The sequence below is a fragment of the Falco rusticolus genome, chromosome 10 (assembly GCF_015220075.1).
Source record: "Falco rusticolus isolate bFalRus1 chromosome 10, bFalRus1.pri, whole genome shotgun sequence".
Lineage (NCBI taxonomy): Eukaryota > Metazoa > Chordata > Aves > Falconiformes > Falconidae > Falco > Falco rusticolus.
In genome coordinates, this window is record NC_051196.1 from 8,010,545 (window position 1) to 8,035,642 (window position 25,098).

General features: G+C 42.1%; 1 protein-coding gene across 7 annotated transcripts in view; it reads right to left on the reverse strand.

The window, feature by feature from the left end:
- The window catches only part of DENND2B (DENN domain containing 2B), a 176,669-nt gene that overhangs the window by 31,019 nt on the left and 120,552 nt on the right, over window positions 1–25,098 (reverse strand). For all 7 annotated transcript variants that reach the window (XM_037402018.1, XM_037402019.1, XM_037402023.1 and 4 more), the window contains 7 exons: window positions 20,683–20,831; window positions 17,740–17,955; window positions 14,816–14,912; window positions 13,821–13,865; window positions 11,319–11,503; window positions 10,566–10,675; window positions 8,368–8,437 (listed from right to left, as the gene is read on the reverse strand). In XM_037402018.1, the coding sequence (XP_037257915.1) occupies window positions 8,368–8,437; window positions 10,566–10,675; window positions 11,319–11,503; window positions 13,821–13,865; window positions 14,816–14,912; window positions 17,740–17,955; window positions 20,683–20,831 (872 nt within the window). The remainder of the gene's footprint in view (window positions 1–8,367; window positions 8,438–10,565; window positions 10,676–11,318; window positions 11,504–13,820; window positions 13,866–14,815; window positions 14,913–17,739; window positions 17,956–20,682; window positions 20,832–25,098) is intronic.

Genomic DNA, 25,098 nt, shown 5'->3' on the forward strand with positions numbered 1-25,098 from the left:
GGTCTGAGACAACAGACGAGGCTGCCTACTTCCTAGCATCTCGTGGAGTCAAGCTGTGCTCATGCCACATGGAGCGAAAAGTGGCTGGAAAAGAATCACTTGGCATCACTTAGCCTCTTCACACAGCTGTACATTATTGATATGCAGCAGTGATAGAATAATTTCCATTAATAACGACCCTGTGATAAAAAGCAGCTCAGTCACTGTTTCCATCAGCTTCTGCCCACTTGTATATTTAGCCCAAGTGGCTGATCATCTCCTCTGTATCCACATAGGCGGCCAGTATATTTTTATCTTTGTCTTATGATTAGACTCTGCTGATATAGTGATTAACTTCCCCATGGTGTGTTTGACATTTACATGCCATACAGATGTCAATCAAGAGAAACAGAGAGGTTGCTGTGCTTTTGAAATCTGAATATTGCAATCTAGACTTGGACAGTCAGCAGGTGCCTGCCTGTTATAATAAAGACCACAAAAAAAATACCAAAGCTAAGTGAATACAGATGAGTCTATTTCTGGATCCAAACCTGCTCACTACACGTCACATCTCTGAAAAAGCAGAGCCCTTTTTTGTCCATATTAGGTATAAAACCCTTTCTAAAGACACTGAGTGATTATATCAAGCATGTGGGATTTTGGTTAAAATCATTGTGTCAAATCTGCAGGAATGCCGAAGCCATGCCAGGAGCCTTGGATAGCTCCCAACCAAGAGCGGTCTCACTGACTGCCAGTAAAAACATCACATTCCTGGGTCATCTATGAGACCAGAAACAATAACTACTTAGCACTTACTCGAAGATTCTCCTTTATGAAATATCACTGCTTTCAAAGGTTTTAAAGGCTACATGTCTCTGAGAGCTGGGATTCTTCCCTCCTCGCACTCATTGTATAGGACAGCTTTTTCTGTTATTTCAGAGACTTTTTCCTGCAAACAGCATAGCCTCCCAGGTGTATACAAATCATCTGTACGAGGCAGCAAGCAAAAGCCTCAGGCAAAGCCATTCTTGAGGGGCAGGACTTCTCAAATCTCTAACACTGGCAACTCTTCACATAACCTTCCCTCTCAGCCATTAGTTTACAACTCAAAGATGGATCTAAGACACCTTCTCATTGTGCTTTAGCTTGCTTCTTTCCCTGAAAAAACACTCTATGGGACATGACAGTGCTCCCTTCTCTGCCTGGACTCATCTCTTTTCACTAGGGGAGACCTGGACAATGGGTCTAGCCAACAGGACTGGTTTAACCTCCTCTCTTCCCAGGAGAAAGGTGCTTCCAAGTTGCAGGCTGTGCTCTACAAACAAGCTACAAAGCTTTGGAGTCATGTCCTCCAAGGTTCACTCTTCCACAACGAATAGGTCCAGTTCAGGGAAGCTGTAAGGTGAAGTAGCACAGCTGAGAGGCATCTGAGTGACTCTGCCTTTAATGCACTGCATGCCTCCTGGAAGAAGAGGGATAGAGGGGATGATGTTTTGGTTTTGATTTGTTTTCGATTTGTTTTCATGGAGCCCAGGATATTTTGAGCCTTAGCCCAGTATCACAAATGAAAATGCTAATAAGTTTTGTTGATAACGAGACAGTTTCCCAAGAGGATGAACATAAACTGACCAGAACTTGGCTAAGAGATGAAGGAGCTGAGTTCTGTGTCAGGGCTGGTCTGCAAGTGGCTAAGGACAGTCTTTTTTATAGTGAGTTTAATCTGAAGTTTACTGACTAAAGCTCACTCCAAAACCTGCTTTGGCAGAAGAAACAGGAGGCCTTTGCTCCAAAAAATAAGCCTGCCATTTTTTTCTTTCGAATCACACCTCCCTGCCCATGTGCTTGAAATCTAGGGGAGCCTTCAGAGAACTCCCAGTCTGGCACAGCACTGAGTCTCTCACATACTGCACATGACCGCTTTCAAAGTAAGGCAGGCTGTCCCTCCAGTGTGCATACTTGCCAGCCATTCAGACACATAACTTAGTGGTTTGGGTTTTTTAAGACACCGGGGAAGCTGTGGAGCATCAGCAAAGCTCCTGGTTTCACAGCCCCAGAAAAAACCTGGGGAACAGTAGACCCGGCATGCTGACATCAGAGGAACCGAAGCAGCTGGGACCAAACACATTTTTCGTCTTGCATTTCTCCTCCCCACTTCTCCCATCTACCTGAAAATGCACTGTGTGGAGAGGAAAGGCAGCTAAAACAGACTCACCAAACAGCAAGAAAGAGAAACATGCACTGTAGTCCTATCTGCCACCTCAAAGAAGCAGAAGCACAGCCAGAAACAGACTAGCATCAGTCTGAAGACTGCAGAAGGGCCGTGCTCCTTCCTCCCCAAAACGGGACAGGACATCTCATCTGAGATCTTCTAAAAAATTCCCCAGAGAGCATTATTAGAAAAACTGGAGGAAGCAGTAAGGGCTGCCCAAGGCCCGCTGAAAAAGGACCAACACAAATGCATAGCAGCAGCTGAGCTGTCTGAAGGAAGCAGCCTTTGCAAAGCACCTGTTAGCTCTGCATAAGCCTCTGACACCCTGGGCTCCCTTTGACGATAGAATGGTAGATGCTTCAATTGCAATTAGCTGTAGTTAAAGAAATGATCGTATAACAGAGATCGTATATGAAAATATTTAACTCTAAATGACAATGCAAATGCCATTTTCACATACACATTGTGTTTATTCGCTTCTGCAGTAAAATGAAAAGGACAATACTTCAGTCCTGTCTGGCTTTAGGACTGTCTTGATCTTGGAACAATGAAAGATGCAGATTCAATCCAAAGCTTAAACAGGGAAATGTGGTATTTCTGAATAACATCCCAGCACATTTCTCCTGCTCAGTTATATTAGAGCCACACACAAGCTGATGGGGTCCATAGCTTGAATAGATGACATCAAGAAGATAAAGGAGATGCCTCCCACAGACATTTTCCTATGTTGTGGAAACTATGTCCACAGACAGTTTCCTAAGGCTTGGCACTTTCAGACAGACAGAGTCATACTGAAGATCCAGCAAGGCTCCTTCTTGGGAAGTCTGCTGCTTTGTCGCTGGCTTAATTTTAAAAGACGACAGACCTATAAACACAGATGCTGAAAAGTAGGTTTGCAGAAATCAGGTTATCACGTCAGATCAGATCACTGCTCTCTTAAGCCTAACGCAATCACATCCTCATGGCCATGCAAGCCCTAGCATCACCAGCGAGCCAACATATCTAGAAACAGAGATGCTCCTTAATGGTGTCAGGAATCAGAACAATTCAAATGCTGAGAGTCTAAAATTAACAAGTCAGTCACAAGCCAGCTTCTGTGGCAGCTCTTGATCCCTTGTTAGGGCCAATCCAAATTCAGACCATGTGTTTTAAATCCAAAAGCTTGTCTTAAGTCTTCTTGTTATATGTGAAACTTTTAATGCCAGAGCACCCAGTGTGCACAGGGCTGTGAAAGGTGCTCGAGGGAGGGCAGGATAGAGGGAAGAAGACAAGGGGAAGAAAAGATTTTCAGCTGAGTTTTTTCAGTTCCATAAACATTCGTCTGCATCCCGCAGAAGTTGTTTTCACAGTGTAACAAATTCCTTTCTCCTGCCCCAGCAAATGCAGGAGGACAGTTTTTCATGTTTTAATGTACACACTTTATGTTCAGGCATCCACTCCTCCACTGATTCCTGGGGCTGGCTTGTCTTAGCATAGAGAAGCGGTAAAGGAACATTTTTCTTGTGAGATGGAAGAGGCAGGATAGGGCGCAACAGACCCCGCAAGTTTTCATCTTATTTCTGCAAGTACAAAGTTACCAGCCAAGAAATCCTGACATTGTCAGGCTTTCTGCTCTGGGTCTCCTCAGATGTCTGCCCTATGTGATAGAAATGTGCATCTCCTACTGGTCCCATGAACCAGCTGCAGCAACAAACTGCAGGATGATTGTTTTGAGGATGCAGTATCTTATGCTCCAGTATTGCCCCACTAGCTAGAACAAGGACCATTCAGCATGCACAGCAACTGCCATGGCAGTAAAGCCCAAGATGCTTACGAAGATCCCATAAAACAGCAGCTTATATGCAATGACTGTCCCTGGGGACAGGGCCTGGCACAGCTGTGGATCTCCCATAAAGCCACTGACAACCCAGGCTGCCAAGGAGCTCCACTGGATGCAGCATATCCCAAAGGATATATCCCTGGTGTCTCTCTGGTTGTCTACACCCTTTTTCTGGGCTGCAGAGACTTTTCACAGCCTCCCAGTAAGGAAAGTTTCACACATTTTCCAGTACTGCTGGGCCCTGTAGCTAAGGCTCTGCCAGTCGAAACCCACTGAGGTGGTTTCTGCTTTCACCACTGTGGCCCTTGTGTATCCACTGTGCTCTCACTGGGAACAAACCTGTGGGACTGCACAGCGATGGAAGAGCTAAGGCTTCAGTCGCACCCTTTAGAAAGCAATTTTTTAACATATTAAATCAAGGCAATTAGTAAAAAGAAATTACACACTAAAGCAAATTAAAAATCTCTCTTTTACAATTCATGTTACAGCAGCTTCAATCTTGTTCCTTCCCCACAATGTGCTCCTGCTGTGCCTGTGCTCCTGCTCTCCCTTCTGCCCCTATGCAGGTCGCTGCCCCATAGTACTGGGGGCATGGTAATGTCCACTGGAGAGGGCTGTGCCTGGCCAGGTGAGGTAAAGCCCTCAGCAGGAACTGTTCAAATCCTGTTTGCTGCCCACGTGTGCGTATCACAGAGCCACAGCCCAAGAACAGCTCTAGAAAAGAGCCTAGCATTGGATTAATTAGCATGGGAAAGAAAGTTAAATTAAGCTGAGTTATTAAAGAAAAACATCTTATTTGTTGTAAAATGGCACAGTAATGAGAGTTGATATCTCTGCTATATTTTGGCCCATTTCTTTTTATATGAAGATGGATACTTCTCACATCAAGTCACTAGGAAAGATATTACATGGTTGCCTTCTAAATATCAAGATGTAATTGGAAAACTTTGTGCTGTCTACCGAAATGCGATTGTTTGCTGAGGTACAACAGGTTACATTCCATTCTAATCCTGTTCCAAAATGAAACAAAACAATGTAAATACTTTTAAAGGGGATACTGTACAGGATTTGTAGTACAAACAGAACGTAATTGTCACTGTATCCCTTGAGGTAGTTTTGGCAAGGTTTTAGCGCACATCCCCCCCCAAAAAAGATCTGGAAGAATCTGAAATCTGAAGGCAGAAAAGAAAAACTGGAGCAGTTGGTTCGTATCGCAGCATGCCAAAGGAGAACAAGGCTGACAAAGAAGTAATCCTTTCACAAACAAAGGAATCGGAACACCAGCCTCTGCAGAAGACACAGACAGACATACTCACGGGACCAGGCTGGTCAGCCCATCCAGCCATGGAGCCTGCTGCCAAGGACTGCCAAAGGCTCCAGAAGGTGTGAGACACCTCTTGCTGGGTATTACAAGAGCATCACTCGCCAGGACAGCTGGGGAGTATTTTCTAAGGAATTAGCCTCACAGCAGTTGGCTTGTCTTGAAGCAGAGTGGTTTATAATGACTTTAGGGTTTTCTTATGGTTTTATATTACACAGCATGGCCCCACCTTTCTCTTACATAATGTTTGCCAAAAACTCCATGTAGTTCCTGAATTATGGTTATTGCCTTTGACAGAACTTGTGAGTCAGGCATGGGACTAATCGGAGGAGATGCTGTGCACTCCTGGGCACCACAGCCACCCTGACTGAAGCTTTCAGAAACTGCTCAGGAAACTGGACAGCCAAATACAAAAATCTGCTTTACAGCCCAAGCCTCTGGCATATAAACAGTGTCTGCAGAGGTTACCTGCTCCTTGTTGACTGTACAAACTCTGTATTTGCCTATATAAAATATGAAAGCATGCACATGACTGTAGATAGAAATATCACTGAGGTACACATCAGTGAGGCTGTTCCAACCATGCACGGACATTTGCAGGGGACAAGAAATTGGTATGCTTTATGAGCACTGAGTCCTATGGAGAAGGCACTTCAGGGAAAAACCCCAGTTCCACCATTTCTCCCAGCAGGACACAGAAAGAGGTTACAGGGTCCAAATAACAGTAGATTTCTGCTACTTTTGCCATTTTCCCAGACAGAAATGCTGAGATGTTTCTCTGCAGCTTCCAAAATTCTCCTTCTTTCTAAGCTCTAGACTGTGCCAGTTTTGCTGTCACAAGGCATGACAGGTTTTGCCCCAGAAAGGGACAAGCCTGTAAAGTACGTTGGTATCGCTCCACGTTCCTCTGCTGGGTAGGCTGTACCAGTGAGATGAGACATGTAGCTTCTGCACTTCAGGTTTTGCAACCAGATGAAACATCCTGAATCAAGTGATCTTCCAGGGCAGCAGAAGATCAGCTTTAGTACTGGCTTTAAATTATTAGATAGATTTAGCAAGACAGTACTTATTTTCCCCTTTTTTAAATTACTTTTCGCTATCTGTTGATTGATTTTTGCCATAGCCAATAGAGGATAAAAACAGTCTCCAATGCTGTCTCAAAACACTGTTTATATAGAAATGTGTAGTACTGGTTTAATTCTATTCCTGGTATTTCCTACTACGCTGACCTGCCTTCTGCACCAGCTGAAAGTAAGATTCTATTTTTATGTTGCCTTTAATGTAGCGTGGATTTCACTGAGCCTTAAGTGAGTAAAAAAAGCCTGAGTTAGTACTTCATTGACAAACTAATTAAACGTCCCTGTGTATACACCTTTTTTATTGTGGCTGATTATTTCAGTCTCAGCCTGGTCCAGGATCAACTGTTTTGCATTTCACAAATGTAAGCTCTGTGCATGATTCCAAACTTGCTAACATTCCCAGAAATATAGAAGTCTTAAACCACCTTTACCAGGTAGAGTGAAAACATTCCATAATTTAATTCTAGCCAACATCTTCTGAGGTTTTGGGTTTTTTTCCAAATACACCTTATTATCTTCTTAAATGACGACAGATAAAAAAGTAATTGAATTTACTTCTGCTCTACATCTTGTTACGCTTATTTACACCTGCAAGAATACCTTCTAGGTGCTTCACTTGTTAATATCTGAATTGCCCCCAACCAGCTCCAGATTTACTGCAACACAAGCCTTCACTGACATTTCCTTTCCACATACAAACCTTGTTGTGGCCCACACTTACACATTGTGTTATACAGAGTAAGCAAGTTTATTTGATGCTACCTATGGCAAATACCGCCTGAGAATTGATAAACAAGTTTTCTGTTATGTTATTTTAAATGAAACTTCTTACAAATAGAGGAACCACACACAGCAATACCTCCCAGACAGAGCATCTGCTGTCTGCACGACAACAAGCTTTGCTGTAGACAAAGAGCAGGGGAAGAGCAGGGTCAGGTACGGGCAACGTGCAGGATGGAGGGTGCTGTTCTAATGACAGCGAGTTACTCTGTCTACTGGAAGCCACTGAAAGCTACTGAAGGCCAGTGCTCCCTGCTTGGAAAGATGGAAATTATGCAGAGAGCGAAGGGAGGGGAAAGCGCCAGTGTCTCTTTCTTTTAAACAGGGAGTACCTATTAACAAGTTTGCAATGCTGCCGCAGACATTCACACACAGTATGCAAAAGGCTCCCGCAGCATCCAATATCCACATGAGCTGTCCAACCAAGTGCAGGCAACTGTCACGTGGATAGTACAGGAGCCATGGCTCCCCATCTAGTCACTTGCAACCAGCTCCAGACCTGTCCAAGAGGTGACGGGCACAGGCTAGCACAGGAACAACAAACCGCTTTATGCTTTGCTGCCCAGACAAAATTGGTAGGGCTGAGTTGAGTCCCCACACCACCAGCTGACCAGCCCTGGTCACGAGGACTGAAAAGGAGCCTGAGAACCTAGGCTTCCTGGCACCGGCATCAGCTTATTGCATGGTCCTGAGCAAATGGTGATGGTGGCATGCTCTCCACCATTGCTGCCCTCCTACTCGACAGGGAGGCTTATTTACCTACATCATGGACCTGCTGCAGACTGATTAGGCAATGCTGGCAGAATACTTTGGAGATGTAAGCAGCTGTCCAAGAGATAAACACTACTCACAAATGTTTAGAAATACCACATTTGCCTTTGTTTGCAGTGTTGTAGTATTTCTGATTCTGCTTGAAAGCACATAATATACAGAATTTTAAAAGTGCTCACCCAAGAAACTTTTCACATTCTTATGGATCTCGTGCAAGACCTGGTATCTATTTGACTGAGACAGCCATTACAAATTCTTATTGTACTTGAGCTCCTCACATTTCTAAATTTCAGAGTGAGCAACTCTATTTTCTTTAAAAACCATGACAGACACCCTCAAAGTTCAGACTGTAGTTTTGAGATATTGTTTAACAGAATTCTGCATTTTGAGGTGAAGGTGATGTACTTACCAACAGCCTCCTGCAATAACCAAACCGCCGGCTCCCATCTTCCCCGGTCAGCATGAAAGAGAAGGTCTCACTAGAAGAAAATAAATTGCCCAGATCTTACTATCAAAGTACAGCATAGCTACAAGGTAGATCATTTAGAAAGGGATACTGCTTTATCCACTGAGAGATTCTACCCACTGCAGGGTCGTCTTATCCCCTGCCTATCATCCGGACATACTCGGTAGACAAATTCCACGGTTTTGGACAATCTAACTATCTCATTATAAGAAGAGATAGGTGCTGAACTTCAGTGACATGGCAGTTCCTTTGTACTTCAGAAGGAACACAAGAATCAGATTTTGAGGGCAGTATCAAATGCTGTATCTCCCTTGCCTTTTGTTACATCCTGTCTTTGGACTGTGCTTTACTCTCAAAGGGAGAACCTTAGATATTCTGTAAGAGTAGAGAAATTATTTTCTAATCCAGAAACAACACAGATGTCCAAAATCCAGATCATTTTATACCCCTGTCTAGCATAAGTACCATTTGTGACTGAGAAATAAAACAACAGTTTAAGGCTACAATTACAGCACAGGTAAAGGGATGGGTCTGGACTGAGAAATGTTCCCGACTGCTTTGCAAGTTTTAAATAGCATTATACAAACCACTTTTTCTTCGTGCTGGAATACCAGGGTTTATACAGTTATAGCTGTATACGGGAGAGATATCTTGTTTCACAAAAGGCCTTTCTAGGAGAGTGGCAGCAGCAGAAGTGAACTGCTATGTAAGCAGGGCTGTGTGCTTCTCATACCAATGTTGCCCACACAGCTGTCCGCTTCTTCAGTGTTTTCAGTAACTCACTATACAGGTGCTTCCACATACTGAATAATACAGCCAAGCAACACAGTATATAAGAGGGCTTTGTTGCATGTGCCATACGTAAGCCAATAAAAAGTTCCACACATATTCTTGTAATTCCTGCAGGTGAATGCTCGTTCCCGGTCATTGTTGAAAGTCCTTCTAGACACACTCTTGAACTGGCCTTAATTCATTTACACGTCTCAAACCACGCATCTTAAGAAGCCATCTAATATCCTAGGGGAATATGGGGAGACCCCACCTGGGGTACTGCATCCACCTCTAAAATCCTCAGCACAGGAAAGCCATGAACCTGTTGGAGCAGATCCAGAGGAGGGCCACAAAAGATGACCAGAGGGCTGGAGCACCTCTGCTGTGATGAAAGGCTGAGGGAGCTGGGGTTGTTCAGCCTGGAGAAGAGAAGGCTCTGGGGAGACCTGATTGCAGCCTCTCAGTACTTAAAGGGGGCTCATAAGAAGGATGGTGACAGACTTTTTAGTAGGGCCCGTAGTGACAGGACAAAGGGTAATGGTTTTAAACCAAAAGAGGGTAGATTCAGACTAGATAAAATGAATAAATATTTTACAAAGAGGGTGGTGAAACACTGAAACAGAACACGTTGCCCAGAGAGGTTGTAGACGCCCCAATCCCTGGAAACACTGAAGGTCAGCCTGAACAGGCAACCTGATCTAGTTGACGAAGTCCCTGCTCATTGCAGGGGTGTTGGACTAGATGACCTTTAAAGGTCCTTCCAACATAAAGCATTCTATCTATCTATCCTGTCTGCCTATTCTTCTATACCTTCAGATCAACAGGTTCTGACATCAATGGAGGGGGGGAAAAAAGATAACTTTTTGGAGGTTTCTTTTGAATGAAAAAGAAAATGCAAGCCTGGCTCTCCCTTCCCTTGCCCTTCTGTAGCCATTCATCTCTGAGGGAAGGAAGACAGGGCTCCTCTGCTGGCACAGAACTCAGCTCCAAAAAAGTTCCCAGAACAGTACTGCTTTGAGCCAAATGAAGAGGTGTCTTGCAATTCTGACAAGCATTCTGGGGTAAATGACTAGGGCAGGTGGTGGGCAGAGCCCTGTCCTTTTTAAGATTTATTTTAAATACTTCCATTTATGCTTCTGGGTTTAGCACTGAGAGAAACCTTCAGACCTCTTCCCCTCAGCCACACAGGCCTGTGAGACAGGCAAAACAGGGAAGAACTTAAAAAAAAATTAAAAATTAACTACAGCTGCTTGAGCCTGAAGTGGCCAAGACTCAAGCTGCTACTTCCTTAATTGGGCATTGGCAAGGCTGTGGCTGTTCCAGATGCGCTCCAGCAGCACTGTGCAGCAGAGCAGCGCTGGAGGGTTTACCTGTTGTATTCAGAGACGGGGAGCCAGTCCTTGGCATCAGGAAAGCAGAACTGAGGGATAGCCTTGAGACGCTCCTCTGCTTCGCGCATTTGCTTGGTTGGTCTTTCTAGCTGTGGGGGAGAAAACGGAGGTTCAGCCAGTTACTGTTAGCGCCAGCTTCACAGCACCCCTCGGGAGAGGGGTTACTAATGAGCTCTAAAGAGCAAGGGCCCATCAGCTTGTTCTTTATTTGTGCTTGGCAGAGTGAGGCATGACCCCAGGACAGGCTTACAGATGCTAGTACAATAGAAATAATCACTTCTGGGTTTTTTTCAATTTTGTAAAAAATTGCCCAAAACTCCCTTGTTGCACAATGGCCACTTAAAATATAGTTCTAATTCAAATTCCTTTCTGCTGCAAGAACACAAGAGAAATGCCATAGATCAGCAAAAGCCCTTCCATTGACTTCAGTGGGTTTTGGAACAAATCTTAATATAGCCAAAATGAGTAAATAGTGAAATAATCAGAAACCAAATTTAAACACAGTCTTTAAAGCACCTACCATCAGGCCACACTCCAGAACTGGAAAACACATATTTTGAAATAGGCAAAGCTTTCAGTCATCTTCTCTATGCCCTTCCCTTTGTAATAGATCACTTTGGAACAATTACAAAAGTTGAATTAACTACATTTAAAAATAGATTTCAATTAATTTTCCCACTTATTCACTTTACTGATCTTAGAATGAACCGCACGTAAGAATTTTTCTTTTACCTTGGGAAACTGATATGTCACTTCTGGGAGGTAAGTGTTTTTAGACGGCTTCTTTTTCAGTGACACTACCACAAAATACTCAAATAACTCCCGTTCCTGCCATTCAATCAGCTCCAGCTCCAGGGTGCGATAACTTGGAGCTCTCTTCAGCATTGACTGGATGTGTACTAGACGCTGGGTATGAGCTAGCATTTAAAAAAAGAAAAGAAAAAAAAATACCACCAGATCATTACCTGGGACTCTAATGCACATGTGTAAGCCATAGTCATTCACAAAGGGCTTTCAATTAGCTGGTATATCATTCCAAGCATGTTCTTCTTTCAAAAGCAAACTTTCATACTCTAGCCTCCCTCACTAATTGCATCCATAAATCAAAACTCTCTCCAAGTACTGAAGTGATGCAACACTAAGTCACTGAAATAATTTGCAGCTCATAATTGTTACCCTGCCAAAGGTCTGCTTTTCCTTCACACATAAGACTAGATTATAAGCCCTTGTGTGGGTGTGTAAATGCATGACGGCCTCCAGGGTGACACATCTCAGGCCTGACTTGGACCTGGTTTATGTAGGTGAAGAACAGTTCTGTGACCTGTCCTATGTAACACAGCTTTATGCTAAGAACAGCTAAAGGTCTATTTTCTCCTCCACAGCACAGGCATAGCCCATACAAGCCATGGAACGATCTCCAGGGAAGGGGGAAGGAAAGGAAAGAGGTGTGAATTGCCTTCTGTGGAATTGCTTTGCTTGCGCCAATTTGATTGACAGGCAATCTTAGATTCATGGTCACCTCCAGTCCCGATTCAAAGGTATTCCTTGATCCAGTGACTTGTTGCTAGATGTGTATGGCAGACTAGTCAGTAACATCATTACCAGTTCTGTAGACCAATAAGTGAAAACAACTAAGAAAAAACAGCTTTCTGCGTGCTCTTCCCCACCTCTTCACACCAGGACACCTCTGTGCAATGGTAAATGAATTATTAGCAGCACATGTCAATCTCTTAAGGCTGTATTCACTGACACTGCTCAGTTTGCAAAAGGCAGACTGTCCCTTGTGGTAGGAAAATAAGGCAACACAAGCACTCAATCACAGCAATAATTAATTGACAGAAAGAAAGGGAAACCCCTTGATGGCCAGCTGTCATTAAAATGGTTCAACAACACACAAATTAAAAATAATTTTGATAAAGTACTTGGGTCTTGGTGTGACTGCACAACTAGGGAAGCTAAATCCCAAGAAATAACCTACCTTGTCCTGCTTTGAGATAGCCCCACACCGCCAGACAGTGCTTTATATTTGCAAAAGGTGAAAACAAAGAGCCCATCCCACCCCAGCAAATGCGGACCCAGTGAATCCGGCTGTGCTACACATCACAATTGGATCTTTGGCTGAGGGTGCCCTGAGAACATCAACATAAACATAAGGTCAGGCAGGAGCAGTTGCTTAGGGAGCCATCAGAATCAAGATCATCCATTCCACAACAAAGGGGGGGAGAAAGCTTCCCAGTTTCCAGTGAAATCAGAATATCCTCCCAGTAACAAGAGAGAGGCCAGGCCCCATCTGTCTCCTTTCCTGGGCTATGACCAAAAGCAAGCCCTGCATTTTTTGACACAAAAGAGAAACAGAACTGAAAGCAGTTTTGGGCTGGTACCTGCCTATGAGTCTTTTTCCACAGATCACTGTACTATGTTGCAGAGCCTTTTTTGGGTGGTCTTACCACCATCTATCTGGAAAAAACCTTTTCCCTAAGATAATCTTTTCCAGCAAGTTTTCCTGCATGAACAGGTGACCTCTGCAGTGGACAGACATGAGTGCTTGCCCTTTATCTTATAACCACAGCTCCACAGTCTTGGGGTTTTTCCCCTCACTTGCTAACATCATGATGGGTTTTTAGTAAAAAAATCTGTTGTTGCTGCCTTCAACTTTTTTATAGTTCTCTCTGTGTATGAGGACTCTTGAAAATGAGGGACTAATTTACTGGCCTGGCTCAAGCAGAGTTTGTGCAGGTGCTGTGCACTGATAAAGGAATTCCTAGAATTTGGAGACTGCAGACCTATAAAAGACTAGAAGGACTGCTACACTGGACCAGACCCAGAACCTTACCTCCAACAGCAAACAGCAGTAAACACTTAAAGCAGTGTATGAATAAAGAAGAGAGAATATTTATCCAATCTCATCCCTCTAAGTTTGCACCCAGTAGTCAGTCTGGAAAACATCAGCATCTGTGAAGTGGCTGACAAAGCAAGTCTATCAAAGGTCCTGTTCTTCATTATATGACACAGTTGCCAAATCCTTGTTAGATCCTCACAGCTCATTTTGTCCTTGCTTTCCACATTCAGGCTCCTGTGTTGGAAACTTTGTGAGCTCTGCAGTAATGGAGTTAGCATAGTTCAGGAAGGAAAATACAGGCCATGGACAGGAACAACACATAGTAGCAGGAGAATGTATGTTAATAAGGTCTGTGATGGTGGCTGACTAGAAGTTATTGAAGGCTAATCCCTTACCTTTAAACCTGTCATCTGAGTCACTCTCACTCTCGCTGTTCTCATCTGCAGAGGAGATAGAGGAGGGATCAGTTAATGCAAAACCAAAGTAAACATAAACTTGGTTTACTGTGGTGAAACTGGGAGAAATCATGTCTCACACCGAGCCTTGCGATCCATGCATGCTTTTCCCTCAGTTTTAAAATAACTTGAAATAAAAAGTTTGAATGACTCCTTAGACTGTGTTTTCCTTGGAAAAAGTTTCAATTTTGCTTGAGAATAAGAGCTTTGTTTTGATGAAACTGCAAAATTCATTCTCCACTACAGCAAGTGGTTGCACTAAACCCTCATCTATGTTAAGCTACAGAAGTGAACGTGCCATTTGGAAAATGGATTTTAACCCTTCCACTTATTTTTCAGACTTCAGGGTTTTTTGCAAAAAAGTTATAGAGCACTTGAGAAGTTAAAGTAAGGCTTATAAGCTTTCCCTGTCTGGGCAACATTCTCAACCACCAGAACTCATCAAACCAAGTGAGAATAACATGCAAAAGTAACCTTATGACAAGACCTATTTCTGAGGCGTACTCACATTAAAGCTCTATTGTACTCCCTACTGCAGACATGGCCTGAATTTCTCTTTGGCCCCTGCTTTTTCAGAAGCAGTCTGAAGTGCAGTCTGAGTTACATTCACAAGCCACGAAAAAGCATGAATGAATTACAAGGTCAAAACTGAGTTTTGGACAAAACATACAGATGCAAATTACTTGAAATATGAACTAAAGAAGAAGCTGGATAAGTCCAGCTGATCATGGGATTAATACGATGGACAACACTGAGAATCCCATTTATTTTTAGCTCATCCCCGTTTTCTCCTCTTGCAGACAGAAAGGTATCATTGTTCACAGAAGAAAGTTCTAAATAAAGTTGAGCCCAGGGTAGGTGTGGAGGAAAGAAGGGAACCTGTTAATCCTGTAACATTCAAATGGATTCACTGAACCCTGATGCTTGTGTCATACCTCGTAGGGATGCTGTCTCAATATTGGACATAGAAAGTTTCTTCAGTCGTTTTTTCCCTCTTTTTGCACTGTAGATGGAATTGATTCTTTGGACAAGCTGCAAAACAAGAAAATGAGAAATCAGTAAGACCAAACACTTTTCTGTCAGGAGGCTTTTAATTAATCTATCAAAACAAAGAATTTGACCATGGATGATAGGCCAGCCAAACCCTGCAAAGCCTTTACTATTTCAAAATGCATTACTTATCTCTTATTTTGAATCCCATTTGTTTGACTTACTCATTCCTTTACCTACGGATATATTTTTTAAAAAATAACTCAGAAACCTAAATCTCATTTTCAAAAATCTCACAGACATTAGCAATAAAAGCACAATGAGCCTGAGGATTCAAAGGTAGTTGTTATCCTCTACCACCCTCATTCCTCTCTATGCTATTGTTTCTCTCTTCATTTGCATTCTTAGTAAGCGATCCATTAGCCATATCCAACTTCGCCAAACGCTCATGAACCTTAAGAACATATTTTATTTTGAAGATAAGAGTAACATGTGTTGGCACCTCTCTGAAGAGATGGTCCTAACTTCTTAAAGCCTTTTCAGGTACAGAGCAACCCAGCTGCTTTGAAGGTGTATTGTACCATACTGAGGATCAGGCCCATACAGACACCTCCTGCCCCCCCCCTTCCAACTCATGCTGTACTTATGTTACTTCACAGGTGCTCTATCTACTGTCTCCAATCTTACTCTTATCTACAAGAGTATTTTGAAGTTAGCTACTAGCGCTGGGTTTAGCTGGCTTTAACCAGCACTAGCCAGAATTTTAACTCCTGGTAATCATCTTTCTGACTTCCCTCAGAAGGGCTAATGCAGATGACAACTGCCTATCCAAAAATATCTGAGAAGATGGAATATATTAATGGGAACTTGGGTTTAGTGCCTTCAACAAGAATCTGGGATTACTAAGAATTCGTAATTAAACCGAATATTATAACTTCTGTAGTGCCATAAATATGTAGCAATTAATCTTCATAATGTTTTATGGGTCAGGAATAGTATCATTCCATAGCAGCTATACTCCTAGAACCATGCTACATTTTGCAGAAGCTGTTTGATCTCAGCTTGCAGAGAGAAATAAACTCAGTGAAACTAATTCACCATAGACAGGGTAGAAAGTCAGTAACAGAGCACAGACTGGAACAAAAACTCATGAGACCCCTCCAACAGAGGAAGCAGGTCTGGCCCAGAACGAACAGTTTTAAGTATTAAAATCCTCACTTGTTTTCCCGTGTGAAGCAGTATCAGGGATTTTGCCTCTACATGCTGACTGAGCCACGTACAACCCACCAGTAAGGCTCAGCTAGAATTTCTCAGCTTGTGGCCGTGCTGCTGGCTCTGCCTGCTGGGAACCTGCACAGCACCACAGCAGAACCAGCAGGATGAAACCCTGCCTGGCTCCCACGTGTGCTGGCAGAGGAACTCCTGCATGTGGGCACTACACAAGGCATCAGGAACCAGGAGTGAGGGGCCTTGCTGGGATTTTTCACTCCCTGTGCTGCGCTACTTGGCAGTTCTTCTGCTTGAGCTACTTCAATGGGGGTAAAATACCTGCACTGTGGTAAGAAAAGCCCAGATGTTTAAAGCATTCGGATATTCCTTCACAAAGCTGGGGGTGGTACCGAACAGGAGTTTCTCAGGTTTGATGTCTTCCCTCTAATAACTAACATTTTCTCAAAAAACCCCTGAGATTCTCTAAAATACATGATTCTAGGGGCTACAGTGATCAAAAATAGAAATTATCACAAGATTTATGATAAAACTATGAATATTCATATGCTGAAAACATAATTTCACACAAGGAATAGGTCTGTTCCTTAAATAAAAAATAAAAATAATAATAAAAAAAGAAAGCTGGATACAAAACTAACAGCCAAACTTTCCAAGTTTTACTCAAAACCAAGTAGTAAGTTACTCTCTAAGTCACTCTTAACTTTCTTCACAGACGTATGCTCATTTGTGCAGTAAAACAGTATATTCCAAGAAAGTAAAAATATAGTAAATTAAGGATGTAGGAGTAATTTCCTTATTTTTGTTTGTTTCCTGCTTAAACAGAATTTCAGACTAATTGACAGGAACATAAAAATCTCCCTCTACTCACAGTATTTACAGTCATATACTTTAAAATATGCTTTCTAATAAGAACAGAGCTAAATATACAGTAAAAATCAACTTTGTTCACAAGCCAAAAATAAATATATTGGCTATTCTCCCCGTCTCTGTTGCTATTGTACTAGAAAAGGTTTGCTGGGTTTTTATGTTGTTGTTTGGGGGCTTGGGTTTTTTTCACATCCCATTTTGAATTAGAAACTCCGTGAAAAATGGAAAATTAATTTTTACTTCAAACACATCAGACATCAGGGTCCTCAGGATGGGATAGGTTGTGAGTAAATGAAGTGAACTGTATTAGGCCAACAAAGTTATTTTCCTGAGACCAGTAAACAAATGATGGGGAAAAAAACCACTTCAGATGCTGCTGCATGTTATAAATAATAATTCCTTGGCCATCACTCATTCAAAATCATAAAGTGAGGTACACAACAATGCTCTGGCCAACAGAGCTTAAAGCAAAGTGTGGAAAAAAAGAATTGGCTTAAAATCAACTCTGTGCAAAGATGGCAATCAGATGTTTGCTACTCTTGGACCTAGGGCAGAGTTACCCACTTGTAGGGAAGGGATTTTCACAGTACAGCTCTATGTAAAAAAGGAGTACACCTTGGCTCCTGAGAGTTACTGTTTCTGTTTTGATTTCAATTTTCCTTTAACTCCAAAAAAACAGCTTTCAGTGATGGCTAAAGGCTGGACAGAAATTTGCAAGCTCTTGCAGACAGGTGACCTATCCTCAGCATAAGTTTAATCACCCTGCCAGTACCTTTGGGATTCTCCTTGCCCGCCGTGTAGACAGAAGCTCACTTGTGGTACTCAGGCTGTCCTCATTGAGGCTGGAAGGGGAGGAGGGAATGCCAAGCTGAGCCAGAAGCAGCATGTCATCGTGGCTGTGCCGCTTGGGCAGCCGTGGTAAGCGGTGGCTCTTCCTTTCTGACCAGTTCCCGACGCGCAGCGACTGGCTGCTGGGCTTCGAAGGTAGCTGCAGGAACAAGAACAGCTTGAGCTCTTCACCTCCTCAGCAACACTTAGTGCAGAAGCAGTTCTTTGTGAGCGGGTGGTGGCTACACAAGGACACCACGCCAGGTAAGCCACTGCTCTGCTGGATATGTGCAAAGAGAAGGTTCAAGGTCAAAAAGAAGGGACAGGGGTCAGTATCTAAGACTTTAAAGTTCAAAGAAAACAATACTACTTTTTTGCTGTGGTGCATTTCCATGCACCCACATCACATCAACATTACAGGCCTTCAAACCTAACTTAAAGGCTCGGCTGATATCAGAACACTGACCCAATGGCCTGATCCATCTCTTTCATGTGCAGTAGTGAAAATCAGGAGCAATTACATCAAAGTCGCTATTTTATCCTAGAGAAAGAAAGTAGATAATCAAGCTTGCTGTACTTCCATGGTGTTAAGATGCTTTAAGATCCGCCAGTGTGCAGAGGCACAGTAACAGCTTTGTCTTGCATTCCCCCAAAAACTCCCTTTCAAACTCCAAACTCTTATTACAGAGGAAAGGGAAAAATCTCCCTGACAGGATTAAGCACCAAGTAACAGCTATCTTTAAAAAAAAAATGGGCCTCTTTAAGAGCAGTCCTTTGAGCAGCTCTGCCCAGCTCTCAGGAAAGTTAATTGGCAGGCTGGCGAGGCTGGGTCCCTGCCTCCTCTTCCCAAACACAAACACTGCAAGAAGCTTAACCAGCACATCTAGAAACAAGTACTATTACGTCAAACAGCTGTCAGTTGGCATTTACTAATATTCTATTAGCAGTATTATGAGCTATAAACCTTCAGTAATCAACGTCCTATTTGTTCTACTTGGAGTGCTTATTACAGTGCCATCATATCTGGGATTAAACATAAGTGTTTCTGTACGTGTTGTGGGCTTTGCATCACAAATACAATGTCATCAATAAAGCATTTTTTTTATACCTGATGACTTAAAGAACTGAAAATAACAAATGGGAAAGGAGAAGATACAGCGGGATTCAAAATGACCACAAGCCAGTGTTTCTGAGGTCTCTGCTTACCACAGGTTAGCATGCCAGGAAAATCTGCAGCAGTCTATACTTTAATGAAAGGAATTCTTTTTCAAGACGACTGTTGAAAGCCTGCTGACCTTCTGATCTCTTCCATCTTGTTTATCAGCATCCATGACTCAAAAGTCATGTTGCTAATCCAGCTATGTTGCTATGATGGAAAAACTGGGTGATAAATCATTGCCAAAGCTGCCATTCTTCAGGAAATTGAGACTTTTCTATTTCTGGTCATTGAAGAATTACCCAGACCCATAGTTGGCCTGCTGTTAGTGTCTCTTTGCTTTAAATATCAGCACAATGACAGTGCAATTATGGCAGGACTGACTCCTGGCAGGAAAATCCTGGCAGAATTTCAGTAAGAAGTTACCACAATAAAGATACAGCCCTGTTGCAAAGATACCAGAGAGTACTTGTTTACTGAGCAACTTTACAGAAGTCATTTTAATCTGTATATCCTTTGGTCACCCTGTGTAAAACAGCGCACAGTGGACAGTATCTTACTATGGACCTATATATGGTTCCTACCCTAGTAGTATACCCTGTTGTATCTTCTAGATGCTACACAATTCCTGTTCACACACACAGAGACAAAAATAATTGTTATGCATAGTATGTCACTCACTACGAGATTATCTTTATGGCTGCAGTTTCTTTCTCCTTACTCTGCCTGATTACTACTTTCCACTTGCTCCCTTTTCAGTAGCTTTGCTGAAAAGTCTCCTGTTTTACAAATGATGTGCTAGGTGCATACTAAGAATCCTGGTAATACTTTTTTTGTCTCCTGGACTGCAATGCTCACACGCACACAAAATAAGTGAAAGAAAATACATTCAGTTTTGTTCTAGGTCTCTTTACAAGGCAAAAATGTAAATTGTTGTAACCTTTTGTTCAACTGCAAATTTTCTGTTGATTCAGTGCAAACTGAAGTTCCTTTCAAAGGCATTTTGAATCTCAAAATTAAGTATGTGATGGAATTTACATTTTTCCTTATGAACACAATGATCCCATAAACAACAAAGCACCTGGCATTTCACAGCATTCACAAAAAACAGACTGCTGCTTTGGAAAATTCACCACAAAATGGAAAGTCTGCAGGGTTCCTGGTCTTTTACTTTATGCTGTAAACACAACTTACACAGCCTTGTTAAATGCAGACACTCAGGTTTTTCTGATTATTTTATTATTCATTTATTTATTGGGGGGGCATACTTGGCATTCTCCATGTTACTATAAAACACACTACGCTATGTACTTCAAATGAGCAAAGTCACAATAGGCCTTGCGTCACAATACGTGGGCAAGACTTTTTCCCTCCTCTCCCTACTAAAAAGCCCAGCAGTGAATGCAGAGGCAATTCACAAAGAGGTGCAGCCACACAAATAATTTAGGGCCAGATTCAGCTCACAACCAACCAGCTGAAGGAAGCTGCTTAAATGTATCAAGCCGTAGCCGGCACAAAGAGGCATCAGCTTCAGCAGCGCAGCACTGGGAAGCTGAGCTACAGCTGCCAAGAGCATTGCCTGCAACGGTTGCTGCGTTTGATCACACTAGTCTTCCTGATAACCTTTCTCATTCACTAAGGCTGGCCTTCCTCCTATGCCATGGCTGATTTTCTTGCCAAAGTTTTAAATAAGCTTCAAGCCCAGAGCGCCGGGCACTGCCGTGCCATTACCTGGGGAGGTGATGTGTATTTCCTGTCCTGCGGCGTCCACATCCTGTGCAAAGAATCCAGGGAATTCTCGGAGAGCTGGTGGGATTTTCGGCCCGCGTGACGGCCTTTCAGCTCCACATCCTCATACGGGTTTTCCTTGGGTGACTCGCCTTCATGGTTTGGTTTTTTTTTGTGGGGTTTGTTTTTTTTTTTAAGAAAAGAAAAACAGACAGGAATGTAAAGTTAAAAAAAAATAAAAATCATGTGAACCAAGTGAAAGGCTTTTAGAAAAGCTCCTCGGCTTTCAGCATGACTCATCCCTCTAGCTGCAGCTGGAAGTATTTGGAGGAGAACTTGGCTATGAGGTCCACAAGTTTCTTTGGTGTTTTTTTTTACTGCCTTTTTTTTTTTTTTTAAATAAAATGCAAAGATTTCACAAGACGTGCTTCTGAGCATCTGCAGCTGTGGAAAATTTATTGATATATAAAAGCTAAGGCGCATAACTACTTTAAAGTGTATCAGTAGATTTTATAAATCTATAGCAGCCCCTTGCAAGGTAAAATGAATAGCAATAAATAACTCTTCTCAACATACCACCCTTACACACAATAAGACAACTTTTATTTCATGCTACCTTCATTTTTCTCTTCCCCTGAGGGAAAAAAAAAAAAAAAAAGAATAAAAACTTTGGCTCAGCAGTGCCAAGAGAGAAGTTGGAAATGTAAAAGATGAAGGAAGAATTTCTGCCTCAACCATACTGCACCCTCAAAATGTTCTTTAAAACACATTATGCCTTTTAATTAAGCAGCTGTTCACTTCAATTTATGCAAAATTAATATCTCCCAGAAGGAAACTCATCCAGTAATATATAGAGACTTGAACAGTTAAACGCTAAATGTGACAAATGAAAAATACATCAAAAAGCAGACTGCAAACTTGGAATTTTTAGCATTTGAAAACCAGAACCAAAATTTATAGTCCAGATTTAAATGAGATCCAATATCCTTTGGCAGCCTAAGGAACAGTAGAATAATCCACCATCCTCTTCTCAAAACTCCTGAACTCACTAAACCTCTTAATGAACTAAGAAACACAAAAATGAATGAGTACAACCAGTAAAATGAACATTTTGTATCCATTTCTCCAGACGGTTCATAATAAGGAACTGGTTTAGAACTTCAGGTTTTTCAAACACAGGGTCATTCCAGTTTCCCAACCATCTTACACAGAAAATCATCCCCAAAAAAGTGATCTACTCAAACTGAAGACTTGAATTTGCAGAAACTCGAAACACACAGGAAGTTCAAAGCTTTTGAACCAACTTGCTTTTGGTTTTATATCTAAAGATGACTTTAAAACTCATGGGATTAGTACAACATATATTGCAATACAAGCTATTAAATACAAGAAATTCAGGCTTTCCTGCCTACTGCATCAAATGAGGACAGAAAGATATAGCGTGGTTTATTGCTCACACTTTTACAAAAAAATATTCACCACTTTTACAGAGATGGGAGCTGAAGCATAGGTGTTTTCAGTGAGAGAAAGGCATCTATTAATACCCTGCTCATTTGACTATCCTTTTTTTATTCTAGACAGAATGTTACATTTCCTTATTGTACAACAACAGCAGTTTGTGCTTTCTACTTTATTGGTAAGCCTGGAAGTGTGAGACTGCTTGATTCATCAATTATAGCCATAAGAGCTTTTGCTTAGCAAGTTCACTTATTCACAATACAAGTAAAAATACAGTTTTGCTTCAGTAGCGCATCATAATAAGATTTCTAGTCAAATGTAAGCACAAGAGTGAATGTTTTAGCTTTATTTTAATTAGATGCCTGAATAACTGCTGCTCGTTAAGGATGTCTGAATTGGCAATCACAGCTTATTATTCTACCCAGAGGGAATCTGATTCTAGAGGCAGCACTCTCATCACAGTCAATGGAAAGAACACCTTCAGGTGCATGAGTCCTTAGAAGAAAGTGCTTTTGATGAATGCAATGAACAGGATAAATCTTAAGCAACAAATATTCCTAAAAAAATTTAAAGCTACAAATGTCCTGGGAGGACTATGGAATTGATTGGTTCACTCTGTAGGAAGAAAAATAAATAGATATTGCACACTGATTCTGTTACTTGTAAACTCTAGAGCTCCAGATATGATAACCATAACAATAAATAGCCAACTTTGCAAAATGCAGTTACTTACTCAAAGCTAATTGGACTGTACTAGCATAATAAAATTTCTTGTAAGCCCAAGTCAAGTATAGGTCAAGCTTAGAATGGATTAACAGATTTCAAAATGCCCAGCTACATGAGACAGTGCTTAAACATATGCTTCCTTACGAAAACATGCTATTGCATTAGTCTGCACAGTATCCAAACTCCACAGAAGGAACAGGCCCATCAGTTGAAAAGAAACCTTTTTTAAAATGTAAAGCATTTATAACTTTTAGAGTAATTCTCTTTCCAAGACACAATGTAAAACAGCCTGAACCCAGTTAAACTCAACATTGCTAATGTTGACCTAAAATATTAAGTATAGAAACAGGCCTAGCGAAGTCTTGGATGAGAGAAGAGGGAGGAGCAAGGAACCATGAGCCGAGGCTGCTTTTCTGACTCATTTTCTACCAAAAGAAAGCTTGGGCCAAATTCCTCTTCAGTGTAAAGTGGAGGTCACTGGAGACACCACAGGGATTTTAACCCTTTCCCTAGAGCTGTGAGAGCTTCTTCAGATGACTGGTTTGCTGTTTAAGGCCACCTATTTCCTTTATTTTTCTCATTTGCTTAAAAATCAAATTATTTCAGGGTCGTGGTAGGTTTTTTTCATTTTGAAATGATGCCTTGAGACCAAATATGCCTCACCTATTCTTTCTTTCTAAGGAATAACATTCCATACCAAATCTCCGATAATGAAATAGTCTGTTCAATCTGAAACAACCTGGTTTTGCTGATTTGCCATTTGAACCAAGTATTTAGTTTGCCCAGTGAACTAGAAGACATAATTTACTCATCTAGGTCTTCAGCAATTTTCAAACCTTAGACAACCAATATTTTTTAGTATATAGGTTCTTCCTGGTAGATGAGACACAGAAGACCAGATACACAAAAAGAGCATTAGGCAGCCCAGACAGTCTGGTTTCTGTACAAGTGACAGGAAACCCAAGATGTCAAGTAAACTGCCTTAGAGCAGCATTTAACCCCATCTGACTGCACAGTGACTCCCTGCCATGGCAGAAAGACATGGGAAGTAGTAGCCACCAGCAGGTGTGGGTCCCAGACCAGTGGGAGGCTCTGAGGAAGAGCTGCAGTGGTGGCCGCTACTGCTGCAGCACAAAAATGAGGAAAGTTCCCATAGCTGGGCTGGCTCAGAGGTCTGCAGCTTTGATCTCTGCGTTTCTCCTCAACACCATCACTCCTCTAGTCCCTAGACCCAGGCAGAGAATGTTCACAAGCATTTGCATTCGTTTGGATTTGCTGCAAAAGCAAAACACATTTAGAATGAAAGAGCAAGGAACATCCTTGTTCCTTCCATATGGATGTCTCTATTGGAAGCCAAAAGGAGAAGCATTACGCAGTATAGAGGCCAGGCTTGTCTTAATGAAGCTGATCCAACTGCCGCACAAGGCAACAGCAGACCAGCACTGACTTCAAAGGAAGCTGAATCAAATCTCCAGAATGCATACGGTCACATGGAATAGCAAGTCTTTGTTAACTACTGTCTCTAATCATCATCCCTGCCTCCAAATCTGTTCCCTTTATAAGCATTTTTTTCAAGTTTCCCACTCTCTTGAATTCTACGTACCGAACTGTTGAGTTAACACAGGGCATTTATCTACACGACATTTATCTTCTGAAGATCTCACATGCAATTTAATGATCGGTCCACAGGGGAAAGAGAAAAGAAAAAAAAGATAAAATAACCAGCGATCTTTAGAAAAATCCTGAGGAATGCAGTGCCTTCAGCTTAAGCATCGACGACTTTCCTCCAGCAGTTGCAATTCCTCACTCTGTGATGCTCTGCAAGTCAGCCCCACTGTGTCCCGAGGCAGCACACAATGTTCCTCTGCTCAGCCTCTCACACGTGGCAAATGGGAAGCAGACTCAGCAAGCCTGTCTCATGCTGAGAAAGGAGCGAAAATAAGGCTGAGGGGAAAAAAAAATGCAGGCAGACACTTCTCTATAAATGGCAGAAAGCAGGGAAACGCATCATTTCTTTCTAGATGGGAGGAATAATTATCAGAGGAATGAAGTGATTCACTGAGTGCTGATTATAACTCCTGCCTTTTGCACTGCCAGGAGGTGAGAAGAATCAAAGAGCAGGTAGACAATAAGGGAAAGGGCTCACCAACTTGTGTTAAGCTGGGTGCTGAATAAGGAGCCAATGCTCACAGAGGAGCTGCTGTCTCCAGACGGTGATGCTGAGTGCCCAAGCTA